Source organism: Triturus cristatus, chromosome 12 (genome assembly GCF_964204655.1).
Source record: "Triturus cristatus chromosome 12, aTriCri1.1, whole genome shotgun sequence".
In the NCBI taxonomy this organism is placed as follows: Eukaryota; Metazoa; Chordata; class Amphibia; order Caudata; family Salamandridae; genus Triturus; species Triturus cristatus.
The window spans coordinates 229,522,161-229,545,125 of record NC_140595.1 but is presented as its reverse complement, the minus strand read 5'-3'; the positions used below and the strand labels follow the sequence as shown (position 1 = coordinate 229,545,125).

The window sequence follows — 22,965 nt, the reverse complement described above, 5'->3', positions numbered from 1 at the left end:
AGTCCACCGGACTGATGGACAGCCCCCTTTATCAATGCCACTCGACCGCTACAAATCGGTCCCAACGCAGAGCGACTGCGAGCGCCCGCCACCAGACTCGTAGAGGAAAGTCAATAACGAAAGTGAAACCAGGGGGGGACGGGCCCGCCCAAGACCCTAGAGCCGTTGTTGTTCGATTGGAGCTCGGGGACAGTGCCAACCCAAGTCCGGGGTGGCGCCACGGAGCAGGCCGCTCTCTGGAGTACAGGATAAGTCGAGTTCCCAAAGTCCGATTTAAGTTCCGAAAACGGGAATCACCTCCGCTTCGGTTCACCAGGAATATTCCTTCAAATTAACAGGATTACAGCCAGGATAGATGTGGGAGGCCGCGAGGGTCCCGGGAGCCCTGTGCCTACGCGTCCATCTTGGTTGCGCGCTAGGCTCCTCCTCTAGTTTCAATATTTTTAAAAACATTTTTTTTTCAATTTATATAAAAAATATGTAATGTAATTTAAAAAATAAAATATGTAAAAATAATAGTTTAAAAATGTAGAAAAACAGTATAAAAAAACTTAATATAACAATTAGGTGGCGATTCCGAACCGGGTAAAAAATTTTGCGTACGACTCGTATCCGTATATTTTCACGTACGAATCGTACAAGTACGGTACAAACTGCGAAGTACGATTCGTACGTAAAAAATACATACGAATTGCGTCGGGAATAAGGTCCGAGAGGGAGCCGGAAATTTTTACGTCCGAATAGCGTCGGGAAAAGTGTTCGATAGGGAGCCGGACATTTTTACGTGCAAATCGTAAAACAGAAGTCCGAACATGCAAGTACGATCCGTACCGCCCGTCCGAATACACAACCGCATGTAAAAGGCCCCGTACGGAGCGAACTCTGTAGCACACATGTACACGGGTAAACTTGTGCCCGGATACGAGTCGTACAGCCCCCCCTCACCCCGCACATGTCAGCACCGTACCCCCGTATGTCAGCGCCATACCCCCAGCCCAGGGGTGGGGGTACGGCGCGTACATACGGGGGGCTGGGGGGTACAGCGCGTACATACGGGGGCTGGGGTTATGGCGCGTACATACGGGGGGCTGGAGGTACGGCGCGTACCGGGCCCTCTTTTCCTCGTGCATCGCGGCGTACTTAGCTTTTCCGGCACTTTTTGGCTCCCGTAAAAATATAGCTGTGCGGAGTGCTGTGGGTACGAATCGTACTTGCTGGTCCGTAAAACGCTGCCTGACTCTGTGCGGACGTCGCGTACCCGCTGTCCAGGATCGGAATTGTATGTATTTATTAGCCGCACGGTGTTTTTTACAATTCGTACGGAAATGGTATTTCTGTACGAATCGTACTTGCTGGTTTGTACGGTGGAATTCCCGGGTACGAGAAAACGCTCCGTACGACCATTTGTACCCGGGTTTTACAGGATCGGAATTGGCACCTTAATATGTTTAAAAATTATCATTTAAAAAACCTTTGAAATTCACTGAAAAAACCATAGGTTTCAGGGGCGTTATAGTTAGGAATTAGCATTTAAAAAACCTTTAAAATTCACTGAAAAAACCATAGGTTTTAGGCACGTTATAGTTAGGAATTAGCATTTAAAAAGCCTTAGAAATTCAATGAAAAAAACATAGGTTTTAGGGAAAGTTATTGTTAGTTGGACATTTCACTCGTACAAACCCATAGAAATTCTCCCGTTAAAGTTAGTTCAGGTAACTATAACTCGCGCCCCCGCAATGCACTGCTGATGACGTCACATATTACATCACTCATGACATGGTCAGTGACATCACTGATGGCATCACTGATGACATCTCAAATTACATCACTGATGACATCACTGATGACATCATCCATGTGATAAATTGATGCATCTTCTCACACCCTAATATAACCTTTGATACACCCACTCTAAATTACAGACAGCCATTCTCAAAACCAATGACACTCCAACACCAATAACTACATACCACTGATTCTTAGGTCCACACACATCCACTCACTCACCCGTACAATCACTCATACTTACGCGTCACTCAATACAGGACTATCATATGCACTCATACATCTATATAGACACTCAAACACCGCCACTCATCCATAGAGGTACTCACACACCTAGTCAGTCATGCAAATAATTAATCACACTCCCATTTACTTACCTATACAGTTATACACACACCAGATCACTTACTCATACAAATACTAGCACATTCTTACGCTCGTATACAATCACTGATGCCAGCATACACTCATCCATACAGTTACTCTCATAATCACACACTCTCACTTATAGCGATTTATATACTCTAACACACATATATACTGCCTTTCACATATGTAGTTACTCACACATGTATTACTGAGATATACATTCACTCACTAACACACCCATATACACACTCACCCACCCATACCGTCCATCACAGATGCACTCTTGAAACCATGCACCCAGTGAATCACCCACTCACACGTCTATGCACAGAGTCACACACACCCCACCCACACAAACACTCAGGCACCGATACAGATAGTCAGACAACCAATCAATAACTCATATAGACACTCAAGTAGCTATTCACAAACCCATGCAACCGCTTACACACCAACAGACAGACGGATACAGACATTCACACAGTTTAGTCAGTAACCTATGCATTCAGTAAGATACGTTTAATCACTCACTTACAGAGTCAGTCACGCACCTACTAAATCAACCATTCAGACACTTATACACCCACTCATTCTTCAATACGCCTTTCCCTATATATATTAAACATATTTTAACTTTACAGAAACACACACTGACTGGATGATGTCATCAGTGATGCCATCAGTGATGTCATTTGAGATGTCATCAGTGATGTCATCAGTGATGTCACTGACCATGTCATGAGTGATGTAATATGTGACGTCATCAGCAGTGCATTGCGGGGGTGGGAGTTGTAGTTAGCTGAACTAACTCTAACGGGGGAATTTCTATGGTTTTGTACGAGTGAAATGTCCAACTACCTATAACTTTCCCTAAAACCAATGTTTTTTTTAGTGAATATATATATATATTTCATCCACTATGGTTCCTGAGTGCCGGTATTGCAGCGCTCCACGTGGGTGCGTTCTCCTGCGGCCGAACCACGCCGCTACTTATTGAAACTCAAATCTTCCTAGCCAGGAAGAAATAACGGGCCGCACTCTCGAAGTAACAAACCGCTTTTATTTTACTCCTTCTTTCAATTGGGCATATTCAGCAGACTTGATCAACGCGTTTCGATGCCTCCTGACACCTTGCTCACGATCAACTGGCCCACTGTCCAAGTCTCACTAAAAAGCATTCACTCTGCTGTGATGTCACTTCCTGTGTTCTTCCTGACTCTTTGCCTTCTGGACCATGTAGTCTCCAATGGTTTCGTTGAAGGGATTGTTTGTTTCTTTACTTAATTTCTTGCCACCTTTTCTTTCTCTTTGTTTTTGTTTTACTTTGTTTCTCTTGGAGAAGAGGATTTATAGGGATGCATTTTAAAATTGGTAGAAAGCTTTTTCTCATTATATTAATTACTTTTCATGTAATTTTATTTTAATTTTCTTGTTTCTTATATATATGTATTTGGTTAACCACTATTTTTGTCCACTTGTTTTTACTCCTTCTCTCATTAAACTGTTTCTTTCCAATCTTGTTGCTCAACTCCAATCTATTCTGCATTGCTGTGTCCAGGAATTATAAATGAATGTACATCTCTTCTGATTGATTTAGGCCATGTGGACTAAGAGTTCTCAGATTTAGGATGTAGCGCGATTCCTTCTGGCGCAACATCTTTTCACGATCTCCGCCCCGTTCTTTTTTGGGGATTGTCTCTATTCCAAAAAATCTCAGTTTCTTCCAATCTCCTTGATGGAACTGCTCCATGTGTTTTGATACAGCATTTGTTCGATCTTTGTGTATTGTTGCCCTCACATGCTCCATTATTCTTTTCTGTAGTTCGCAAATGGTACTTCCCACGTACCTTTGTGGGCATGGGCATTCTATCACATATACTGTGTATTGTGTCTTGCAAGTGATTAATTGCCCAATTTCCCAAACTTTGTTGTCAGCCAATTTTACTTCTTTGGTGGGTTTGGCTATTTGGCACATTTTGCATGAATGGCATTTTACAAAACCTGTTGTTTTCAGCCATGTGTCTTCTTTTTTCTTCCCTCTGAAATGACTGTGAATCAGATGATCTTTTAAATTTCTTGCTCTTCTGTAAGTCACTGTGGGATGGCTACCCACTATATCTTTCACAGTATTATCCAATTGCAGAATCTTCCAATTTTTTCTTAAGATCTTTTCAATTTGATTACTTTCTTGTGCGTAATCCATTATCATTCGTATTTGATCCGTTTTCCCCTTGTTCTCAACTTGTTTCACCGCCAGGCAGTCCTCTCGTGTTATCTCATTGGTTCTTTCCCAACATTTTGTTACCAGTGCTGGTTTATATTTCCTCTTTATAAATCGGTTTGCTGTTTTTTCACTTTCGATTTTCCATTCTGTTTCTTCACTGCAGATCCTGCGGATCCTTAAAAACTCTCCGTATGGGATTCTGGAAATTAAGGAGCCCTGGTGAAAGCTGGTTGCTTCTAGGGTGGCATTTGTCGCTGTTGCTTTTCTGTGTAACGTCGTTTAAATCTCATTGTTCTTGATATAGATTTCTGTATCCAGGAAAATAACTCTTTCCTTACTTATCGTGTAAGTAAATTTCAAATCTTTTGTGCAGTTGTTAATCACATTAAAATATTCCTGGAATTCTGTTGCTGTGCTATCCCAGATTATTAAATCATCAATATATCTTTTCCAACTGACGATTTTGTTCACAGCTTGATCATTCATTGTACTCCATGCGTGCTCCTGCTCCCACCATCCCATAGCTAAGCAGGCGTAACTGGGACTAAAAGAAAATCCCATTGCGGTCCCGCTGTTTTGACGGAATGTTTCTTCCCCAAATACGAAGATATTTTGATTAAGACAAATGGATATCATCTCCAACAGCATTTTGTTGTGATTGCTGTATTTCATACTTCTTTCTTGTAGGAAGTGATTGCATGCTTTTATACCCATGTCATTCCCAATATTTGTATATAGGGCTATGACGTCCATTGTTATTAACTGGTATGATGTCTGCCATGGTGTATTTTGTAATAATCTTAGAAGATCACTTGTATCCTGTATATATGTGCTCAATTGGGAAACATAAGGTCTTAAAAAGTAATCTATAAAATTACCCATTGGTTCCAACAAAGATCCCTTTGCAGTATCGGTCTTCCTGGAGGTTTTTTCTGATCTTTGTGTAGTTTTGGTAAGAAGTAAATTGTCGATGTTACTGGATGCGTCACCGTCAGGAATTTGCGTTCATCCTCATCAATTAGGCCACTTGATGACCATTCTGAAATTTTATCATCCACCATTTTTTTTGATTGTTGCGGTTGGATTAGTTGTTAGTTTCTCATAGTATTGGGTTTCTCTCAATTGGCGATGTGCCTCTGTTATGTATGCCGTCCGTTCCCATATCACTATGTTTCCGCCTTTGTCGGCCATTTTAATTTTAATTTGGTCATCCATTGATAGTTTCTTGAGGGCCTCCCTTTCTTCTCTTGTTAAATTGTCATTATATTTGGAGTGTTTCATTTTATACAAGTCTTGAATTACTGCATCTTGAAATAAGTCAATTTTATTTCCCGGGCCCAATTGAGGGTAAAATTTTGATTTAGGCTTCTTGCCACTCAGGCCTCCTCCCGTTTGACTACAGGCCTCTTGTAGGGAGATATCATCATTATCCATCACATCCAGATTGATTAATGTTAGGAAGCTTTCTGAGTCTTTTGCCTGAAGGCCTCCAGTTGTTTCTTCTCGTGTTGTTTTCTTTTGTTGACTATATTTAGCTTCCTTGAAAACTTTTGCTAGTTTAATTTTTCTGGTATACAGGTATAGATCTATCCTTATTTGTGCTAGATCTATCCGACTTTTAGGACAGAAGTTGATCCCTCTTTTTAGTAAACGAGTCTCTATTGCATTTGTCGGTCTTTTTGATAAATTAACAATTTGTAATTCGTCACTTATTGTTTCTGTCTCTGGCGCATGCTCCTCGTTTCGGTGCCTATTTTCTCCGCACCACCGCTTGCACCTTTTTCCTCTTCTCCGCGGTTTTTTTCCGGCCACCGCCGTCCTCTTCCTCTTCCTCTCTGTTGTTGGTGTTGCTGCGGGGGGCGATTTTGTTCCCACTGTCTTTGTTGCAACACGAGGCACATGTCCTCTAAAAAAGACATCTTTACAATATCTGGCATTAATCTTAATTCATCATCGTTTGATTCCGCAGAGGCTATTGAGGACGCATTCACACACACACATATATATAAAAAACAATAAACTGGACGTTAACATTGAACTTGGAAATAAAATATATATAAATATAGTATTCACTGAGAAAAGTAAAGGTTAAAGGGACATATAGTTTGGTGAAAATATCCCCAAAAACATAACATTTTAAACTAACAAAAACACTGAAATTCACCAGTTATAGCTATCTCAAGTAAGTATAACTCTTGCCCTAAAGTAACTAGAATTCGCGCCCTTGCCATGTGCAGTGTTGATATACATATTGTCATTTCAGATGCCTTTAGGGATGTTATTGGTGCAGTCACTGGACATGTCATGAGTGATGTAACATATAAGACTAAAAGCAGTTGCATTACAAGGCCCTACACTCAACCCCCCTTTTAGAATTATTCTGTTCTGAACTACACATCTGCTGCAATTCTCCAGGGACCTACACTTGGGCTTGCAGTAGATCCGTGTATCCATGAAACCCCAAAGCAATTTATTTTTAATTTGCCCAGGCAGTCAGGATACCTCACCGCGCCCTTTGTATCTCATTCTGTAGGGCTCAGGGACTGAGTCCCCAAGTCCTAAAATGGCAGCTGCAATTTTTCCGTCAGGTTGTGGCCAGCCATTCACAATGCGCACTTTATCTCACACATCCACTGATCCACGAGGTGGAACTGCAGCCTAAAATATACATGCATTTTTAGCCTTAATTTCTAAGAATCCATTGAACAAATCACAAAAAACATGGCTCCTGGATCAAGAGCTAGCTTTTTGCCAAACTTGTTGTCATTCCGTTCAGCTGTTTTCACTGTATTGCTGTTCAATTTTCCTATGGAAATTGCTTGGGGAAACGTGTTTTGGAACCCCTCTCCCGTATCTCGGCCCCCACTTAACAAATCACCCTAAAACTTGCAGTGAAAGCTGAGGTGGCTAAGATTTTTTTTAGAACGTTTCGTGAAGAATGAGTCGCTAGTTCTCCAGGATTAACTCCATATAATACTCCCTGTGGGCTTTACAGTTCTGGCTGGTTATTTACATTGCTTTCTGTTGGTTGGGCCTGTTTTGACCCTTCTGAGCAGGCTCTACCATATCCAGTTGGCTCTCCCATGCATATCAATGATGGTTTTTACTTTGAATATTTTCCACCCAAAGATCCACCTACATGCATGAGTACTGCTATATCCACACTCCACAACACACTATGCTTACGTATAGTGACACTGGATGCACTGTGCCTGTGTAATCTCATTTACTTCAACCAACGTGACCCATGTATGTCAAAGTACAAACAACAACATTGAAATCATGCCCTCCGAAGGGAGCTCAGGAACGCAATATAAATAACACTTTAAGATGACCCAGAGAAGTGTTTTCGGTTTAACAGTGAGTTACCAGGGCAGTGCAATATATCACTACGTTGATTACCACCTTGAGCATGACATTTGAACACAGTTTTAATAGGCTTTTGAACTGATTTATAAGATAACAACCTTAGACATTTAAGACAACTTCCTGGCACCAATTACTTGCTTGTGGGTGTCAGCGAGATACAAGCACTTACATTAAAACCACTTTTCTCAGGGAACAGCTGGCAACTCAATCGCATCCAAATTTTCTCCCAAAGATAGTGTTTGCATTTCACATTCATCCCACTATTCAACTGCTGCCTTTTTTTCAAAAGCCTATGACTGCAGCAGAAAAAGAGCGTAAAAAGAGCAAAGCAGTTATGTATGACGTTGACTCAGCAAAGACAGACAAACAGTGCAGATTTTCAACATGCCTCACATGATGGGAGATATTTCACTGAGAGTGCCATTGCCAAATGAATTGTGCAGAAAATTCATTTGTATTACTCTTTATCTGGAAAGACCTTACGCGGGTAGACTAAGGGCACATTCTGGTTGGAAGAAGGAGGGAGTTATTAGCATTTATTGAAAAGTTTAGAAAAACAGAGCAGGCCCAGAACTCTGTACTGGGGTGAATGTATGACATTGTTCTGTATTCGGTCCATTAATTTTTCTTTTTGCATTTGTCACCACGAGTGGGACTAGGGTGACCAACCGTCCGTAAATTTCACGGACAGTCCGTAATTTCGGCCGTCTGTCCGTTGTCCGTAAAGGATTCTTTAACGGACGCTATTTGTCCGTAATTTTAACGGGGCGCCGGTCGCACCACCCTAAAGCCAGCACAGCTTCCACCCACCTCCCTTCTTGACTCCGATGCAGTACCAAAGCTCAGATACCCAGCAGCATTGGAAAGGCACAGCGGGATGGCCACCCTCACACCTTCCGCCCTTCATGAACTGTTAAGAGGTGTTTGAAGGTGACTGAGAGGGAGGGGCTGCAGCTTCAGGAGCAGGGGCATCTATTCAGATGCAAAGAGCCCTGAATGCGCCATGTCTCTGTAATTTAGCGGGACTTCACACATTCCCTTTCTGCCCAGGGCCCCAAACACCCTAGAACCGGCCCTGATTACACCAGGCAGCACGTGGTTCTCTTCACAGAGCTTAATTACTGTCACTAAATTGTAAGCAAACCTCGGTTCTTCAAACGTGCAGTCTATAATGTAATAAAATAAAGAAACGGCACAATCGCACCCACGCTGATTAACAAAGTATGGAGGACAATCAGTTAAATCAGTCCTCTTGGAGTATCTCCTTTAAGTACTGTACATCACAGTGGGGGATGGCAAAACTAACATTTTAGAAAGAGAGCCTGTCGTCTCGTGGTCTTGTCCAGGAGGGGGTGCGGAGCCCTACCCCACCCTGGAAGAGACCAAGAAAATGACCTAGAATACTGCATGCCCACCCCTGTGCCCACCCTGGTGGATCCTGTTCCCCCTCCTGTGATGGCTCCTGCCCCCCCCAGTGATGGCTCCTGTCCCCCCATGTGGTGGCTCCTGCCCCCCCCCCTGTGATGGCTCCTGCCCCCCCCCCCGTGGTGGATCCTGTCTCCGCCCTGGGTGGCTTCTGTCCCTGTCCTGGAATGGCTCCTGCAGTGAGGGTGAAGTTCTTGATGGGCCTCTTCTCAAAAAGGCTCAGCTCAAAATGAATATGAAAAGGTGGGCGAGTGAGTAAGTGAAGGGATGGGTGGATGGCTGGATGAATTAGTGAAAGGGTGAATGGATGAATGAACGATTGAATAGATGGATAATGAGAGAGGATGGATGGACTGATGAGTGAGTGGAAGGATGGATGAAAGAAAAGGTAAATAGCTGGATGTATGGGTGGAAGGGTAGCTGGATGGGTAAAAGGGTGGATGGATGAGTAAAAGGATGGATGAGTGAAAAGGTGGATGATGAGTGAGTGAGTGGGTGGATGGATGAGTGAAATGATGGATGGATTGAAGAATTGATAAGTGCAAGGGTGAATGGATGGACGGATGAGTAAAAGGGTGGATGTAAGGATGGATGAGTGAGTGAAAGGGAGGGTAGATCGACAAAAGGATGAATAGATGAGTGAAGGAGTGAAAGGATAGATGGATGAGAGAGGATGGATGAGTGATAGGGTCAATGGATGGATTCATGAGTGGATGAGTAGATGGATGGGTGGGTGGATGGAACGAAGGATGGCTAAGTGAAAGGATGGCTGGATGGGTGAAAGGGTACATGGCTGGATGGATGAGTGAATGGATGGATGGGTGGAAGAGTGGATGGATGAGTGTACAGATGGATAGGGTGAAAGGATGGATGGATGAGTGAAAGGATGGATGAAGGGATGGATGAGTGAAATGATAGATGGAAGGATACATGATGGATAGGTTTGCAAATGGTTGAATATGTTTGGATATGGCTGGGCCTACTTATATACTATTGCGCGGCCTCCTCTGATGTGTCTGTAAAACTTACCTATTGTCCTGAAGTTTTGTCCTGAATTTTGACCTCCTGTCCAGAATTTGTGTCCTGAATTTTGACCCTTTGTCCTGAATTTTTGCACTCACCCTCCTGAATTTGCACCAATGCCAGTTGGTCACCCTAAATGGGACAGGTATGCCCAGACGTGGGTCCCGTGCTCTCCATGCCACTGGAATCGAGCTATCCTGGCTGAAGAGGGGTGAAACCCCGAAACCGTCCCTAGGATGCTTGTTTCCGGTCCAGGGAGGACCTGGCTTGGCAGTTCGGACTGGACTGTTCCCATGAGGCACAGGGTCAAGACTGATTTGCATATGGCTGAGTTCAAATCTGAATGGTAGGGGGAGCAAAAAAACGATGTGGGCCAGATCTCTGTACTGGGTTGAATGTACGACATTGTTCTGCATTCTGTCCATCAATTGTTCTTTTTAATAAAATAACGTGCCTCCTAATTTTTCTTTTAAAACTACGAGATTTGTACATCTGAGCATAACAATACATAAGCTTATACACTCATGGATGCGGGCCATATTCATGTTTTACTCCATCTGTCATACTTCGTAGGAAATGTTTTATTAATGACATCTATAGTGCTGTTCCAGCGCCATCAGTGCACACTTTACTGAAATACTACGGTTGGATATTCAGTCGCACCAGTAAGTAGAGGTTGGGCAGACCGTCTTATGACATTTGTTTGTAACTAATCAGTCGTAACTCAGCCCCTCCTTTGAGGAAATGCTGCATAATTGACACACAGCACGTGAATGTAAAATTAGCTCCTGCTGCAAAAAAAAACATTTTTATCACTTGCAGCCCTCCTCCCATTTCATCGTTTAAGAGGGACTTTGCAAACAATGACTGTAAATAAGATACTGCAGCTGACACTTCAGCCTCACCACACCCAGAATGGGAGGATATTGTGGGCAGCCAAACCACACCCAGAATGGGAGGATATTGTGGGCAGCCTCACCACACCCAGAATGGGAGGATATTGTGGGCAGCCTCACCACACCCAGAATGGGAGGATATTGTGGGCAGCCAAACCACACCCATAATGGGAGGATATTGTGGGCAGCCAAACCAAACCCAGAATGGGAGGATATTGTGGGCAGCCAAACCACACCCATAATGGGAGGATATTGTGGGCAGCCAAACCACACCCATAATGGGAGGATATTGTGGGCTTACCTTTGATGCTTGAATGACCCCTGTGGTCCACGCTTACAGTGAAGCTTTATTCATTTTTGCTAAGAACATTTCTGGACCCAACTACTAGATGGTGGAATAATGCAAGCATGTGACTAGCCTCAAGATTCAAAACTGTAATTACACGATGGTGCGGAGGCAGTTTGTGTGGGGGGGAGGGTGTTGCTGCCCAGCGACATGAACCTACTAAAGACAAGAGTTCTAAAAAAAATCCATATGCTGCTTAAAAACAACTGTACATAATGAAGGATTCCTGTTTAGTACAAACGGGGAATGGCGTGAGGTTCTATAATACATTTTGAGGAAAGTGTTATCAAATATATGAATAAAATATGGGGAAGTAGATGATTGTTCTGAAATTGGCACTTGTTTCAGTATTCCAACTTGTTCGAGAACACAACGTTTTGACCCAGTGCACATTTGGTCATGTAAAAACTGGTAGAATGTATGTGAGGTAAATACAACAATATTTCTGCGATTTGCTGCTCGAACATTGGAATACATGCATTATATCATATTACCACTCATTCCAAGATATAAAACTCGTATGGGTATGTAATACTGCACCTTGTAGTTATAGCACCACAGCTATAAAGACTGGTTGCGGTAACACCTCCTCTTAAAGTGAGTCCCATAATGGCCACTACTGTGGTTTTATCTTGATGATCTTTTTAAATGCTTGAAAAATGTAGGGGCTTATTTACGAGCCCCTTGCGCCGCCAGTGTGTCACTTTTTTTTGTGACGCACCAGCGAAGCACCCTGCTGCCCCATATTTACAAGGACACCTAAAGCCACCCTGTGTGGATTTTCGTGTCCTTGTAAATATGGACCCTTTATACGCAACACTGTGCGTGAATTGGGCGTGCAATGGGTGTTGCTGTGGGTGTCCCCATGAAACACCCATGGCTTCTGCAGCATTCCCAGATTTACGAGAAATCGTAAACGTGGAAATGTGTCACAATGCTTTGTCTCCCCAGGCACAACGAGGAGAAATGTTTTCATTTGTCTTTGTTTTTTAACTCTTTCTATGCATACTGCAATCTGCAGCACACATAGGAAGAGGAAATAACCTTTTGTGATTGTTTTTGAGCAGGTAGGTTTTCCTTCCTGCACAAAAACAATCATCCCCGTGACGCAGGCACCCTCACACCATGGTGCAAGGGGGCCTGCAATGGTGCATGGCAGCTAAATGTGCAGCAGCGCAGGGGTGAGCAAAGGGATCCATCATATCATTGTAGGTATGACGCAGCCCTTTGCTTTGGAATTAATGCAGCGCGGTGCAGCCAAATGGCTTGCGACACCGCGCTGCGTTAATTCCTTGTAAATAAGGCCCGTAGTTTGTAAGCCAAGCTGATATTTTTTATTTACATTTGTGCTACAAAACGTTGACATACTGCAGCCTGCTCCTTTCACACTCCTGTACCCCAGCAAGAGTGTCACTAGGGTCAAGTTAAAGATTGTGAGCACTTTGATAAAAGAATTATCAGCAACTGTTCAAAATAAGCAATGTGACAAAAATAGTGTGTCTTTGAAGAAAACAGTACATGATGCAAGACAAACACACAAAACCTATGTTGTTAAATTTCAAAATTAACACCTTTTGGATTATGTGAGGAAGCTGCTTCACCGTGTGCACCCCTAGTCGCAGTGCCCTTGCTGTTACCAATTAAGTAACTAAGTTCATCGGGGGCCGGCAAAATGGCCAACTGGCAGCACTGAGCAGGATCTCCTGGCCCATATCAATAATACTGTATCATTCTGCCTCCCTAGAGGACCTGTTGAGCCCGCCAAATCATGGAATGGAGCGGAGAGGGTGGCAGGAGCCCTCTGCCGAGCCCCATGTTCACTTGAGGGATCGGGGAGCCGACGATTTGCGGTGGACCCTCCATTGGCCGGACGTCGCAATGAAGGCCTGTGATACTGGAGGGCCTTTGAGCCGACTGTAATTCGAGTGGCTTGTCAGTAGCCAGAAGTTAGTGGAGGTAGGCTGCAGTTCTACAGCTCCGCCCCCCCCATCGAAGTGAATTCGCCGCGGCGGGCTGTGCTACGGCCATGAACCGTAAGGATCCTGCGGAGACTGAATTGAGCGCCAGTGCCATCAGAGCTCTGCAGTGACAGGGGTGGCCTGGATTGTTCTCCCCGTGCCTGTCTGGGGCTGCAAACCACGTGGTTGTTGTATACTCTCCTGCCTGGGGGCTCCACTTGCCAAGCGCGGAGGAGCCTTTCGGAGCTTCAGCTGTCGGGTCAGGAGGAGCCCAGAAAATGAGGCTAACCCTCTGCGGTGGCGACCCTGGGCCACAGACTTCGCTAAATCGGTGGCTGCACTGTGAATAAAGGAGCTGTGAGGCTGGAGGCCGGTGTGGGGACCCAGCGTAAAGACAGCCCGGATTGCAATGGCAGCGCGAATTTGGTGCTGCAAATTTGTTCTGCGTCACCCCTACCTCCACTCGAGGAGTGACGGCTTGTGCCTCTGGCCGGCTGCAGGGGAGCTGCAGTTGTGATCTGGTGGCCCCGAGGTGAGCGGTGGGGCCCAGTGGCATTCCCCCAGCTGTCAGCGGGTGCTACATCTCAAGTCAGAGGATGGAGGAGAGGGGACTCCACACATGAGAGGCAGTAGGGCCCCTAGTATGGTGTACCACAGGTGGAGAGGAGGAGGCCACCCGGAAGAATTGTGAGGTACACCAAAATTCCCTCCACCCTCCCCGCTGGAGCCCACAGGTGCAGGACCTGGCAAATACATAATGTGGACTGGGCCTTAGATTGGTGAGCTGAATGTACCCAATGGTCCTCCAATCCTAACCGGGCGCGGCAGCCACCTGTGAATTTTAAGTGTACACATTGCCCACATCCTTGCACAGCCAAGCCAAAGGAGGTACTCAAATGTGGCAGAGCCGACACAGACAATGGGCATGGACAGAGCACCTAGGAGTACGCAGCAAACATAAATCAACCAATTTATAGCCTCTGGAATAGGAGGGGGCCCACCGACAGATGGTAATGGAGAACTGCAGGGCCCAATGGGGGCCCAGATCCTGGTGGCAATTGAGGCTTCAAGTGCAACAGCGCAAGCAAAGATTGAAGCCAACGCACTAGATGTCAACTTGCTGCAGGCAGATGTCCGTAAGGTGGCTGAAAGGTCTGTCGTAAAAGAACGGCAAGTGTCTATATGGCAAGAGGAGATGGCGATGCTGAGGGCCGCGGTGGGCGGACTTGAGGCCTAGTTGCAGAAGCTGGAGTTGCGAGCGGGGCACGTGGAGAGTCGGTCCCGTAGATGTAATTTGATATTTGTGGGGTTCTCTAAAAAGGGCGATGGCAATATACAATAGCTGTTCCTAGAAGACTGGCTTAGGGAGACAGTCCTGGATGCAAGCCTGTCACAGATGTGTGTGGTGGAGCAGATAAGCCTAGAGGAAGAGATATGACTGAAGGAATTACAGGAGGTCGTCTGAGACATGGGAGGTGCCCAGTACAAGACGGCCTCCCCATAGAATATTACCAGACATATTTTGCAGATTTGCACCCTAGGCTACTGGATACTCTCCAGGAAGCAAAAACAAGTGCTACCCTACCAATACACATATAGGACATTTTGATAATAATGCTCCTAAAGCCTGGTAAAGACTCTAGGAACCCGGGTGCTACCGACTGCTGTCAATGCTTAATGTGGATGTTAACCCCTTCAGTGCCCATGACGAGCTGGACTCGTCATGGGCCGCGGTGGCGCTGTGCCCATGACGAGTCCAGCTCGTCATAGACCCCGCCCGCTAATGCAACGGCCGGCACTGGGCGGGGAAAGGGGCGGGCACTGAAGGGGTTAAAGTACTTGCGAAAGAACTCATGATGTGTCTGGGCCACATTGTCACACACTTAGTGAAAAATGACCAGTGTGGATTTTTGCTAGGGAGGGGCACCCATATGAACTTTTGGCAGCTTTCTCATGTAATGCATGCCACCCAGGAAACAGCTGAGGAGGCAACATTGGTTGCTCTTGCCAGTGAGAAAGCATTTATCTGAAAGAGACTATTAGTTATGGATTCCTTAACTTAGAATTACCCCCAGGCTTCAGACTGGATACAGAGAATTTTTCTTCAGCAGTACCCCTGCACATCGGTAGGTGGCTTCGGTCGACTCCACGTTTGTCGTTGGCGTTATGATCGCCACAATGACATTGCGGTATCTACTTAGACGCCGGCCCTGTGCGCTGACGTCAGTTATTTCTTTTTCCGCGCCAGCCAGCGCAGATCCGGAGAGAGCGGTACCCTAGTCACTTTTTGACTAACTGTTTTGTCGACTTCTTTCCTAGTCGTTTGACTCCTGGTGCATAGGGCTGTCACATTGGCAGACCGGATTCAAGCGTTGTGGCTCCTGCCAGTGACGTACCCACAACTCCTGTGCCTCTGGTGTCTGGAGCGCGACTGCGACCAAAAGTCGGGCTCCGTCTGCCGGGCCAGGGCCCGAAGTCTTTACAGGAGCAGTCCGGAAAGCATCTGGAGGCCTGGCAGTCGGATCCATGCCGCTTGAGATCCCGGTCAAGAGGGAGGTGCGGACCGGTCGCGAAGCCACCACCACCACTCTTCGTCGAAGTCTTCATCTTCGGGTAAGTCGAAGCACAAGTCAAAGGCGAAGAAGCACCGCGGATCTTTGCCTTCTTCCTTTTTGTCGGCCGGTGAGATGAGGGATACGAGCGGTCGTTGTCCTTCAGCTTCGGACGCGGAGCCAGCTGGGTCGCCTCCAAGTTTCCCCCCCTTTCCGGGAGGCGGAGTGACCACTGCCCAACTTGATACATTTTACGAAGCTCTCCACTCCATGTTTGGCAGCCAGACTCCGCAGGGGCCCCTTCGGGCCCCGTAGACTCGTTTGGGGGTTCCAGGCCATTGCCGCCAGTGGCTCCGGCCCTGGCGCCGCAGGGCCCCCAAGGATCCAGGCCTGGATCCGGATCAGGGCCGGACAACCTCATGACACCTCCTCCGGCATCTAATCCATTTACGACACCGCTGCCTCCACTGCCGGTTAGATCCCCAGCCGGCGTTGACCCCAGCCTCCGCCTCCACCTAGATACGGAGCCGGCCCGGTGTCAACTGACACCGGCACCGGCGCTGACCGGCACTTTTGTGCCAAATTTCTATCCCGGTGTTCCCTGTTGCCCTGAGTGGCAGCCAGGAGAGTGTGAGGAGGACTGGGAGGGGAGTTGGGTGAGGCCAGTGGTCTGGACACTTCTCCAGACCTTGGCATGCTTTCTCCCCCTACTGTGGCTACGGATGAGGGAGCCTCCTACGCTGTGGTATTGCGTAGGGCGGCTGAGGCCTTGGGCCTTGAGCTTTCTATGGTGGCAGTCAGGACTAACCTCCTGACTGAGTTGCTTCAACTGGCAGCGGCCTCTTCAGAGCCCCTGCTGCCATTCAATGAGGACCTCACGGACATTCTTCTGGGCACTTGGTCCAAGCCCACCACAGGGGCTCCTGTGGATAGGATGATTGTCCGATGTCACCAGCCGGCTCCGGGTGAACCCATTTTCCTCTCCCAACATCGTACCCCTGAGAGCTTGGTTGTACAAGCCTCTACTTCCAAAGGCTTGTTCCCTACTTCTCCCCAGATAGGGAATCCAAGAAGCTGGAACACCTTGGGAAGAAGATGTTTTCTTCCGCCAGCTTGGTACTCTGGTCGAACACCACATGTCTATAGGGCTGTTACACTCACTCTGTGTGGGATATAGTTGAGCAGGTGCTGCCGCAACGCCCGGAGGAGGCAATAGGCGCACTCTCCCGTGTGGTTGCCGAGGGGAGAGATGCAGCAAAGTTCACCATTCGTTGCGGATTAGACCACGCCGACTCGCTAGGCAGGACTATTTCTACGTCATTAGCCTTGAGACTCTACTCCTAGCTGAGGTCCACTGGCTTCTCGGGTGATGTCCAATCTACACTTTTGGACATGCCCTTTGATGGCTGTCGCTTGTTTGGAAACAAGGCAGAACACGCTCTTGAGCGCTTCAAGCATTCTCGGGCTACTGCTAGGTCTTTGGACCTCGTGACTACATCTTGCCCTATGCAGTCTGCCTTTTGCCCCTTTCGTGGTCAATGGAAGGAGTGCCCGCCATGTTCCTCCCAGAGCCACAGGCCAGTGCAAGATGCTCAGCCTCTGCGTGGCTGGGGACATGGGAGCCAGTGTCACTCGGCGATGCTTTTCGTCTGGAGTGGAGTTGCAGTCTTCTATACGCCTTTCTGCCTATAACACTTCTTCCCAGAATGCTGAAGAAGATCAAGCACGACCGAGCCCAAGTCATTCTTCTGGCTCCGAACTGGTCAAGAAGAGGCTGGTATCCCGAGCTCTTGCACATGGCAATCGATCCTCCGATCAGACTGCCTCTCCCGGAGGATCTTCTGTTGCAGCAGCAGGGGACGGTCCTCCACCGAACCTGTCCAGCCTCCACCTCCTTGCGTGGAGAATGAGCGGCGACAGTTGACAGCTCTCGACCTTCCTCCCGAAGATGTAATGTCATCTTGGCAGCCAGGTGTCCCTCCACTAAATCGGTATACGCCAGCAGATGGAACACATTTGTGGCATGGTGCACAGCAAAGGCTGTGGATCCCCTTTCTGTACCTCTTTCGGAGGTTCTCCTCTTCCTTCTTTCTTAGGCCCATCAGGGCTTTGCTCTGGGCACCCTTAAAGGCTATCTTTTGGATGTTTCTTCCTTTCTTCGCCTTCCAGATCAGCCTTCTCTTTTCAAGTCCCCTATTGTAAAGGGCATTACTCATCTCTTTCCACCTATCCCTTTCGTAATGCCCTAGTGGGACTTGAATCTGGTTCTGACTAATCTGATGTGTGCTCTCTTCGAGCCATTACATAATTGTCCTCTCAGACTTTTGACTCTGAAGAATGCCTTTCTGATTGCCATGACCTTTGCACGCAAGGTGATTGAGCTTCAGGCTCTTTCTCCTAAGCCTCCTTCTTTGCTGTTCATCCGGACAAGGTTGTCCTTCGACCTTCTTTTCTTCCCAAAGTGGTTACCTCTTTCCACATAGGTCAGACCATCACTTTGCCCATCTTCTTCCTGCCCCAGTATCTTTCTAAAGAGGAGGAGAGGCTCCACCGTCTGGATCCAAAACATGCACTCTCATTTTATCTGGATCACACAAGAAAATTCCGGGTGGATGATCAGCTCTTTGTTGGCTATGTGAGTGCCAAGAAAGGTTGGGACGCGCAAAAGCAAACCATCTCTCGATGGGTTATTCTTTGCATTAATATTTGTTATTCCTTGGCGATAAAGGAATCTCCAGTAGGGTTGCGCACCCAGTCCACCAGGGCGACGGCAGCCACTACTGCTTTGGGACATGGAGTCCCCCTTCATGACATGTGCCAGGCAGCCACGTGGGCTTCCTTGCACACGTTCACTAAGCATTACTGCCTGGACAGTCAAGTCCGGAGAGAAGGCTTCTTTGGCCGTTCAGTCGTCCAGGACTTTCTGATGTGAACTTAGTTCGCAGACCCACCTCCAGGGTTGGTATTGCTGGGGTATCTATTCTAAGGTAAGGAACCCATAACTAATACTCTCTTTCAGATGAACAAGTTACTTACCTTCTGTAATGATATATCTGTAAGACACATATATTAGTTAGTTATAAGAGCCACAGGAGCCACACTGGATTTCGCCAGAAGATTAGGGAGTAAACCCATACAACCACTGCTGAAGATCTATAATGAGAAATGCGTCTCCATGACAGTGTATGAAAGCACGGTATGGGGCTACAAGGTATGTAATGAACTACAAGGAGTTGAAAATAAACATCTACGAAAACTCGTAGCTGCTCCCTCAAGCATCCCAGCCTTTATGGTGCATGAGGAATTGAGGCAGGGCTACATTATAGATAATATTGCTGCAGCCCCCCCTGATATGGTGGTTAAAACTGTGGTCTAGAACTGAGCCGAACCTAAATCATATTATTTTAGATGACTGCATGAAGCTAGATAGAGCCGCTGATATTCCCTGGTTAAGCTATGTTTCTCTGCAGCTTTCAACACCAGGGCAACCAGAGCTATTTAATCAACCAAGAAAGCTGCACCCCATGGACGTAAAAGCTATAAAAACTCAATTCTTAACCAGGAAAAATCTGGATAGGGAAGCAAATGAACTTAAAAAACCTACATCTAGACATTTTATGATTATAAGTCCTGAGATTTCAGATGAACCTTTTTGGGCTTTTGTTAATAATTTGCATCATCGTTTGCTTTTATCTAGATTTAGATTTAATTACATCCATTGGTTCCTTACTGTACCTAAAGGTTTCTCAAAGCCAGGAACCTTACAGCCATGGGCATGTGACAATTTTTCTGACCAAGATCTGTTGCACTTTATGTTCTTCTGTGGTTTTTATACTGAGCTGCGAGCAAAATATATCCTACCACTTTTAAGAAATTGCTATTTTGCACAAGTAAGACCAGGACTGATCCACCTGCAAATGCTCTCCTCTCCATTTATTTGTTATGGGGTTGCAAGTTTTTTATCAGGGGTTATACGTAAAAGAAAAACATGGGTTGACAACAGCAATGACTTCACTCTATTTGGAAATGTTTTTTATTATATGGATGAATTTTATTTGTGCTCTTAACCATATTTGTACCGTAGTTTTAAATGTTATCTGTTTGTGTCCTTTTCTGTGAAATTTACTTTTATGGCCAGAACGTGGCCGAATAAAGTTTTTTTGATTGATTGATTGATAGTTATAGATTCCTTACCACCCCACCCATCCTCCCCGTTCTGCGAACTGACTTCTAGGGTAAGGGACTCCCTTTCAGGGCCCTAGTTTTATGTACCAGTGGTCAGTGTCTTGCATGTGTCTGTGCTTCTGGCGTGGAATGTCTTGTAAAGAACACTTTATGGAGTGGGACAGGGGCAGTTTCTACAGTATGCAAGAGGTCCATGTGATGTGGACAAGTTACCCTGAGGAGCCCAGCGACTTCCATGTCCTGACGGTTATATTGGACCCTGGCTCAAGCATCATTTCCCGGTTGTATGCTGCTCTGAAGGAAGATAGGGAGATGGACGTAACGTCCGGCCACGACAATTTGAATAAGGCCCTTGAAGTCCCCCTCACGAACGGAGATTGGAAGTATGCTAGGGCACAGGTGCAGGAAACAGCCAGAAAATGCCAGGTTTAACCTGGCACAATTCTACTACCTAAATAGGGCCTACCTGATGCTGCAGCGGCTACACAGGGTATACCCAAAATTGTTGTGGCTGTGCATACTACGACAGGACCCTGGCTGATTTCATTCATGTTATGTGGGCGTGCAGTGAGGTGAGATCCTTCTGGGCAGAGGTGCTGCAAGAGGTGAAATGGATAACAAGAGTTAGAGCAGATCTGATAATACGCCACTGTATAAGGGCCGTTTGCCGCTCCCTAAGGATAAGGAGGAAGGGTAGGAAGATGGGATATAAATTTGTCCAGCTGGGACAAGTGCTTGCCGGGTGTCTCATTGCTTATTATTGGGCAAGTTCGGCACTGCCAACGCAGGGCAGTATAAGTAGAGATGTCCTGCTAGAATGGGTAGTGGCTGAACAATGTAGGCTGGAAAGGGAATGCACAGATGGAAATGCAGGGAGGGACTTGGAGTTGTGGGCGGGATGGTGGGTTGCCTGGGAGGGGACAGAGGAGAGATGGAGGAAGGCTCAGCTCTGGTTTCACCTGTTGCTGCGGTGGTGGCCCCTCAGGTGGTGGAAGATGAACCAGACGCACTCTAGGACAGTTGGAAGGCCCCCTCCCTTTGAGTACTGTTGGGGCTGCGCGGTATGGGCTGAGAAAGGAATGACAGAAAGAGCAAATGGTGGGTATCTAATGGCTCCCTCCTCTTCCCTACCCCCCGAAGATTTGTTCAATGGTATCCCTGCTAGATCATTATGTATGCACGCACAACTGACCCCCCAACCCCCTTTCACAAGACCCAGGATGGAGTATATTGATCGTTTTGGGACACCTTGAGAATTGCGGAGATACTTTACTGCAAGTGTGTGTTGCGTGCTCTTACGGGTCTCGAACCGGTGAGTTTTCTATTGTTTCCATATTGCAAAATGCTAATAAAGACATTTGAAGAAAAAAAGTAACTGAGTACATCTTGAGCCATATCGATCCAGAGTACCCTATATGGTACTGGTCAGATTTATTGCAGGATAATAAAATGTTATTGTCATTGCTTTTCAGGCAGCAGGGTGCTATTTACTTCTCTTCTCGGTGACAGCTTCTGATTCGGAGATTAAGGATGGCTCTCAGCTGTGTTTGCATTGCCACTGGCATCATATAGTGAAATTCCAAAAGTTATGCCATACACTACAAGAAGATGCCATCAGTCTTTGGCCTGTACAACCGCGGTTCACCTTTCACTGCTGTCCATCATATGTCAATTGCAACACAATTACCTGTGTGCTGATTTAGGTACAAAAGTCCTTTTTGTTTCGAATTCTCAACTTTTTAGGAAGGAAACCTGTCAAGCAGGAAGCCATGTCTACTGATCTGCGTGGTTCCTGATATATAGGGAATGAGTTAGAGAAGGACCAAAGGGAATGATTTGTCAGTTGAACAGTTTCCCGCTTTGTCGGTGTTTGCTGGTTGGCCCAGCTCCTGCTACTTCAGTCTGGTGTTGCAGTGTAACTAACGGTTGTGTTCCTCTCATTCTCTAGTGACCGAGAGCTCAGAGTCCTCGCAATGCATGTCGGGTGGTGGCTCCAATGACTCCGACAGTGGCTGCATGTCCAGTGTTCAACAAGAAAGCTTGCTTGAAGATGTCGTCTCCCCTTGCAGCAAAACCTCTCCGCTATTAGGCTCCCGGCACAGCTCTGGCATCATGTCTCAAGTGGCGGACAAGCGTCGGGTCGGAAACAGGCAGTACATCTCTTCCGTAAGTGACATCAGGCAAAAAAACATTTTGGATAACTTAAAGAATGATAAGTTGACTGACTCCATGTCATGCTGGGCAAATTAAAGCTGTGAACCAAATCATGTATTGTGCATTTTGCTTTATCACTGAGAGATTTGAGTGCATTGATGCTAAGTTTTTAGTCAATTATTGTGACTACCAGATTCATGTGCCATGGCTTTGGTGGCCTTAACTTAAAACGTTGATCTGTAGACTCCAAACTCTGGCAAATAAACGTTTCTCCTCATAATAACATGTTAAATTCAAAGAAATTGCATAGCTTCAGGTTATCAAAATAAAACAGGAATCTTTTATAGATACCCACGGTTTACATCACCCCAATATAGTGTGAGTGGAACTAGAATTGTAATTCTATTGTAACATTTGTATAGCACTTACTACCCCTAGGTGGAGTGCTGAGTTATTTACCTACATGGGTGGCACGCTACACTGTGTGGGTGAGTGCTGTTTTTCTTTTGACCCTATTTAGGAAGTGTTTCCTTGTCATGCCTGGTGACCATCAAGATGCGGTTATCATGTTATAGGGTGGAGCACATAGCAGAGTGATCGTCGAAGAAGTATGAGAGATAGACATAAAGGGGCGTATTAACAAGCACTGTGTGCTGTCAGAACGTATCTTGCTTTGATG

The 22,965-nt window shown here is 46.2% G+C and overlaps 1 protein-coding gene across 2 annotated transcripts in view; it reads left to right on the top strand.

The window, feature by feature from the left end:
* PLEKHG4 (pleckstrin homology and RhoGEF domain containing G4) overlaps positions 1-22,965 on the top strand; it is a 1,592,954-nt gene that overhangs the window by 1,469,804 nt on the left and 100,185 nt on the right. For both annotated transcript variants that reach the window (XM_085638629.1, XM_085638628.1), the window contains exon 19: positions 22,081-22,298. In XM_085638629.1, the coding sequence (XP_085494755.1) occupies positions 22,081-22,298 (218 nt within the window). The remainder of the gene's footprint in view (positions 1-22,080; positions 22,299-22,965) is intronic.